This window comes from Octopus bimaculoides, chromosome 1, assembly GCF_001194135.2.
Source record: "Octopus bimaculoides isolate UCB-OBI-ISO-001 chromosome 1, ASM119413v2, whole genome shotgun sequence".
Classification (NCBI taxonomy): domain Eukaryota; kingdom Metazoa; phylum Mollusca; class Cephalopoda; order Octopoda; family Octopodidae; genus Octopus; species Octopus bimaculoides.
In genome coordinates, this window is record NC_068981.1 from 57,328,036 (window position 1) to 57,334,426 (window position 6,391).

At 34.7% G+C, this 6,391-nt stretch overlaps 1 protein-coding gene and 1 long non-coding RNA gene across 4 annotated transcripts in view; one reads left to right on the forward strand and one right to left on the reverse strand.

Annotated features, from left to right (window-relative positions):
- LOC106881035 (zinc finger protein 423) overlaps positions 1-6,391 on the forward strand; it is a 273,101-nt gene that overhangs the window by 235,369 nt on the left and 31,341 nt on the right. For 2 of the 3 annotated variants that reach the window (XM_052966838.1, XM_052966837.1), the window contains exon 4: positions 5,258-5,514. The exons of the other annotated variant lie outside the window; for it this stretch is intronic. In XM_052966838.1, coding sequence (XP_052822798.1) covers positions 5,258-5,514 — 257 coding nt within the window. The remainder of the gene's footprint in view (positions 1-5,257; positions 5,515-6,391) is intronic. 3 annotated transcript variants of the gene reach the window in all.
- LOC128247531 (uncharacterized) overlaps positions 1-6,391 on the reverse strand; it is a 13,062-nt gene that overhangs the window by 2,814 nt on the left and 3,857 nt on the right. The gene's annotated exons all lie outside the window — the stretch shown is intronic.

A 6,391-nucleotide genomic window follows, 5' to 3' on the forward strand; every position in this document is an offset into this window, starting at 1 on the left:
AATGCAGTTTTTTCAGTTGCATGAACTAAAAGTTGGAGAGGGATAGGATAAACTACCTGCATCAACTCTCAACTCGCTATAAAAGCAGGGAGTAATTTTACCTTATGCTTATTCTTAGTGCAAATTTTGAAGAGTGTAATTCAATTTTAACAATTAATTTTTCAAAGCTATAAAGGAAATGACAAAGGAGCATATTCAGTATATTTTTCTTTATGAGTTCACTAAAGGTAACAATGCAACAGAAAGTGCAAGGAATATTAATGCAGTATATGGGGATCAGACAATAACTGTAAGGCAGTGTCAATGATGGTTCCAGAAATTCTGAGCCAGAAACTACAGCCAAGAAGATAAGCCTCATCCTGGAAGATTTACAGAGCTCAATAAGGACATCCTGCAAACCCTGGTATAACAAAATCCTATCATAATTGTTGAGGAACTAGCAGAGTTCCTCACAAACTTTCCAAGTTTAATTGCACACAGAGAGTGAATATGTGCTCTTCTTTGCTGTCACATCTCACGAATGAACCTTTTTTGGATCAAATAGTGACTGGTGACGAGAAATGGGTTCTCTATAAAAATATCAAGTGTCGAAGACAGTGGGTAGGTAAAGGAGAAACACTGGTACTCCAGGCTAAATAAGTTCTTCACCCACATAAGGTAATGTTACCTGTTTGATAAGATGGTCCACTTTGAACTTTTAAACCCAAGCCAAATTATAACAAAGGAGATCTACTGCAATCAGCTCGAGCGGCTTAAGTCAGTGCTAGAAGAAAAGCGACCGTCTTTGGTTTGAAGACGAAAGGTGTTCTTCCATCAGGATAATGCTCAGCCACATACAACAAGGATGACATTCCAAAGACTGGAGCAGTTTAAATAGGAAACGATGCCCCACCCACCATATTCACCAGGTATTGCTCAATCTGATTATCATTTATTCCGCAGTCTTCAAAATCATTTGAACAGAAAAAATATGAATTCTGTAGACAAGGTCAGAACAGTACTGGAAGATTATTTTTTGTCACAGACTAGTGAATTTTGGAAGGCGGGGGCCTTGCGAGTCTACCAGATAGATGGAAGAGCATTCTAGAAAATGAAGGAGAGTATATTTTAGACTAAAAAAAGAACTTTGTTTACCTTTGTTTCCATGCTAGCATGGGTTGGACGATTTGACTGAGGACTGGTGAACCAGATGGCTACACCAGGCTCCAATCTGATTTGGCAGAGTTTCTACAGCTGGATGCCCTTCCTAATGCCAACTGCTCCGAGAGTGTAGTGGGTGCTTTTACGTACCACCGGCACTAGGGCCAGTCAGGTGGTACTGGCAATGACCACACTCAAAATGGTGTTTTTTACGTGCCACCTGCACAGGAGCCAGTCCAGCGGTACTGGCAATGACCTCGCTCCAATGTTTTTTCACGTGCCACCGGCACAAGTGCCAGTAAGGCGACGCTGGTAACGATCACGCTCAAATGGTGCTATTTACGTGCCACTGGCATGGAAGCCAGACAGCTGTTCTGGCAATGATCACGCTCGGATGGTGCTCTTAGCACTCCACTGGCACAGGTGCTAGTCATCGAATTTGGTTAGTCATCAACATATTTAGTTTTGATCTTGAAATATTATATAAAACTTATTGTTCTGCAGCAAGGTATGTAATTCTGCTTATGTATTTGTTATTAAATTTACAAATTTACATGCCTACAAATCCTATCTAGTCTATCTAACAAGAAAATATGTAAGTTTTGACTACACAGAGTTGAATGAGAACCAACAAGGTTAAAATTACTTTCATGAATTGTATCAACATATTCTTTGTGAGGTTTTTAATCTGAAAATTGTTTTAGAACAAGAATAAATATTGTTGTCATCATGATAATTTTTATGCCTTCTCCTTGTTTGGATAGTAATGGATGGGTCTTCTCTTGCATAATCTCTCGCTATTTGTTGTAAACTCTTGTCATCTCTTTCATGAGATTCAGCTTCTTCAGATTAGTTTTCAAGCCTTTTTCATATTCTTCTTCAGTCTTCCTCATCTAGGATTGCTTGATACTTCTTTGCCTAGTTGCCATCCTAGAATTATATTTCTTGGTCGTGTTATAAGAGATTGAACAAAAAGTACATACACATTCAGTAAATCATCATGATGGCATTCATGATGCCTCTGTTTCAGAAATGTCGGGAAAGACAGTCTACAAAATGTAAATGATGTTTTGTAATAGCTGTTGTTTAGCACCAAGTCTGTCTTGGTTCAATAGACATAAACAAATGAATTCTAGCTGTAGCCACTCTTGTCTTTTTCCTTCCTTATTTGGATATGATAGTGTGCTATTTGGTTGCTACTTCTACCAGGTCAAACAACCCTTGTCGACTTAAAACTTGAAACAGCTTTTTTTGTTGTTTATGCTGATTGTCAGCAAGAAAATCAGATTTTCCCTACTTTGATTACATACATAGTCCAAATTTACTAAAATTGTATTGATCTATATGTTTGGGGCATCACTTTCTTTTTAATATATGTCTGCTGTGGGTAAATTGCTGTTTCAAGAGAAAAAATAAACACAAGAAATCTAAGTAAGCTATGTACTTCTTTTAGTAAGATGAGTTAATTTGATATCTGTGATATCTACTTCATGTAGTGAGGCTGACTTCAGCTTGAACAAAATAACTGTCACAGTGAATTTCTGCTGATAATCAAAATCCTATTTTGCTTGACACTATTGTTGATATACTGTGTTAAAACTAAATGTTTGTTATTTCTGTTGCATCACTAAGAATAGGAATGTATATTTGATAAAACAGTTAAAATAAAAATAGGAACCCACTTTTCCTACTACCATGTCTTGATGTTCTATTCCTTCCCTGTTGGAAGATATGTAAAAAAAAAATTGTAAATAAAACTGGGAGGTCTATTTTATATTTATTTTCCTCTCTTCTGGCAAATATCATAAGATAGAAATGAGATAGTAATGTATGTCAGCTAAAGCAATAGGTGGTCTTAAATGATACCTCCTGGGTAGGCTTGCATGAAAACTGGCCTGAAACTCTATATCCACTGGGAAAAAGATCTAGATCCCTGGTTTGCAATATGAGCTTTATCTGAACTGATGCATAAATCAGGCATCCAAGCCAGCTCACTGGGTGGCCATCTTTCTTGTCCAGAGGGATTCAGCTTGTGAGAAATCTTTTCTTCTCAATACGTCTTTCCCTGAAAATACTTTACTTTTTAACCATTACATTTTATAACACCTGTCAGCTTGGGTTTGTTCTAAAAATAATTATATTTTGAATAGGTTTCTTTCTCTTTAACTGTCAAGAATATGAATCTAAAGTGAATGAAGTCACTCCTGTTGAAAAGTTATGTCTTTACTATGCAAAGTATATATAGTGATATTTATAACAATATATGCAAAGACATATTTTATAATAGTCATATCAATTGATATCTCAATTAGTTATTCCCACCAGTAAATAGCAAATTTTATCTAAAAATTGGTCTAATGAGTTCTATTAATTTTTTCTTTGTTTTTCTGTATTTGAAATTTTTACCTATTTTGTTCATATACTTCAATTATATTTTTAAATACATGAAAATTATATTCTTTATTCATACCAGTTTCCAGGGTTTTCACTAGAAATAATTCTGAATTTGTGAATGCTTGACACCTTGGATAAGTTTCTTAAACTATATCCCCAAATCAATCAAAGCCTGAGTGGATTGGTAGACAGAAACTGAAGAGAGAGAGAGATGTGTGTGTATGTGTGAGTGTATCTCTGTTTGCATTTCGTCATCTAATCAGTGTCAATCATTTCTAATATTCTGCAAGAATATTTCTGGTCAAAGAGAAATATTACCTTCAAGTGAAGGTCAGTGACAGGAAGGATGTAGCTGTAGAAAATCTGCCTCTGTGAACTCCATCCAACCCATGCAAGCATGGAAAAGTGGACATAAAGTTATATATATGTGCAGGGTGTCCCAAAAAGATGTACTCACTCTTTGACAGACGATTACTAATGTATTGTTTTTTTGTGATGTACGGGCTTACCTCGATGCAACAAATCCAAACAGACCTCTTTTAACTCCTGTGTTTTACCATTTTGCCCAGTGAATATTCATTGGAAAATTTTAATGATATTTAATTTAATCAAACTTTATCCTACAGAAAAAGTGTTAAAAATATGCTCAGTAAAATCAACGTTAGGAAAAACTTACTACTTCATTGAGTTTCACTATTTCCATCTGAAACAAATTTTATTAAAAAAAAATATTCGTTTAATGACCTTAGCTTAAAAAGATATAGTTTTATGAAATCAGCATGAAAACAAGATTTGCATCAAACATCATTATTGTAACAAACACAATTACTAATTCCCAAAGTGACAGCCCCCTCTACTCAATCAGCACATTGCTTGCTTATATCATAACATATAATATCTGTGGTGGTAACTACTTATTAGAATGTTTTTGTTTTATGGGACTTGTAATACCATTTTTGGAAATATAATTAGAAATTTTTTTATTTCATATAAAATTAAAATTAGCTGTCATTCAATTAGAACTTATTTGATTTATGACCTTTGTAATTTTGGCTAACTTGGTTGTAACTCAGGCAGCATTCATATTTTTCTAAATATATCTTTTATGAAGTGGAAATTTGTTAACCTGAAAACAAAGAACTATTCAATCCATAGCAATCCATAGCGGTTGTGATTGTTAAAAACATTTCTAATCAATCACCTTTACTTCCTTCTCTTTGGCAGAATTTTTTTTTTTTTTCTTAATATTTTGGCAAATGTTTTAAATTTATCAGTGCACCAACATCCAAAATTTCATACTGTTTCCTATAGTTAAATATGCAAACTTGACATCTTTGTTTTCATCTTCACATATTTATCATGTCCTTCAAATTTTGCAACTATTTCATGAAGATAATTTTCTTGTTTCTTTTGATTTTCCTCTTTGATTTACCATTTATAAGGTCTAATTTTCTGTTGACTTTGCTCAGTAGCTGGTGTGATTAAAATTTTTAAGGTCCTATGTTTATACGTCATAAAACCCCCAAATATTTTGTAGTTGGATTTTATACAAAATATATTATTGTTTCCATATATTTTTTAAAGTTTCTGGGAGCATTTTTGCAGCTTTAACTTGGGAATCTGTGTATCAGGAGTTTTATGTTCTCTTTATTTTCTCAAACCTTATTAAAATTATAAATTTTGTATTTTAGACGTTTAAGTGACTTAGCTTGTTCTTTTGCAGAACACTCCGATGATTTAGTTTGTGATATGGACCTGAGTGAGCCCAGTGGCTCTGCTACACCATCATCATCTTGTTCATTAGATCATGGTGGTCAGAGTCCAAGTGGCATGAGTGAATCTCCAGCTTCTCCAGGAGTTGAAAATATCTCTCCAGACCAGCTCCCTTTCAGCATTGGAATTTCTGAAACAAATCCTTATGGTTGTCCACATTGTGACAAAGCATTTCCTCGTCATAGTTACCTGAAGCTACATGAACAAGTAAGTCCACAACTGATGTAATTTATTCTACAATATGATATCCTTCTAGAAATAATTTCATGATATATATGTATGTATATATATTTATATATATATAAAATCATATATAAAATTAGCTGTTTTGTGTAAGTACAAAGTAAACAGCAGGTTTGAGTTTTACTTTACAACATGCGACTTTAAGTGTCATTCTTTCTTACATTGTGGCCTCAATTCTACTTATTTTCTCTAAAGCATAGTTCATAATCACTTTGTTGTTTATACTCCACTCTCTGAGTCCAAATCCCAGAAAAAGCAGCTTTTCATTTTATCTTTTTTTGAGGTCAATTAAAAAGTACTGATCCAGAGCAGTAGAGTAATAGAAATGTTTGAGGGTTGGGTAAGATGATTTGTGATATCTCTTCCAACTTTTTACATTCTAACAAGAACAGCCGTGATGACACTGGCGAGAGGCTGTATTGGCTCCAGGCCTGCACATACATGTATAGAAGAATGGTCAACCTTGGACATTGGTGGTTCCCATATATGTGTGTGTGTCATTTAACATCCATGTTTCGTGCTGACATGAGTTGGACGCTTTGCCAGGATCTGATGGGTCCAAGGACTGCATTCCGTCCCATGTCATTTTGACATGGTTTCTATGGCTGAATGTCCTTCATAACACCAACCACTTTACAGCATGTACTGGGTGTTTTTTTTTTTTTTTTGTGCTCCCAGCATTATTTAGATTGACATGCAGCTTGCAAGACTGTGAAATCCAAGGAAGGGTGGACAGCTTTATACCAGCAGAAGAGGAGTTAAATTAGGAGAGGAGGTGGGACAGAGCAGTTTCTTTTTGAGAAACTGCTTGGCTACTCATATATATATATATATATATATA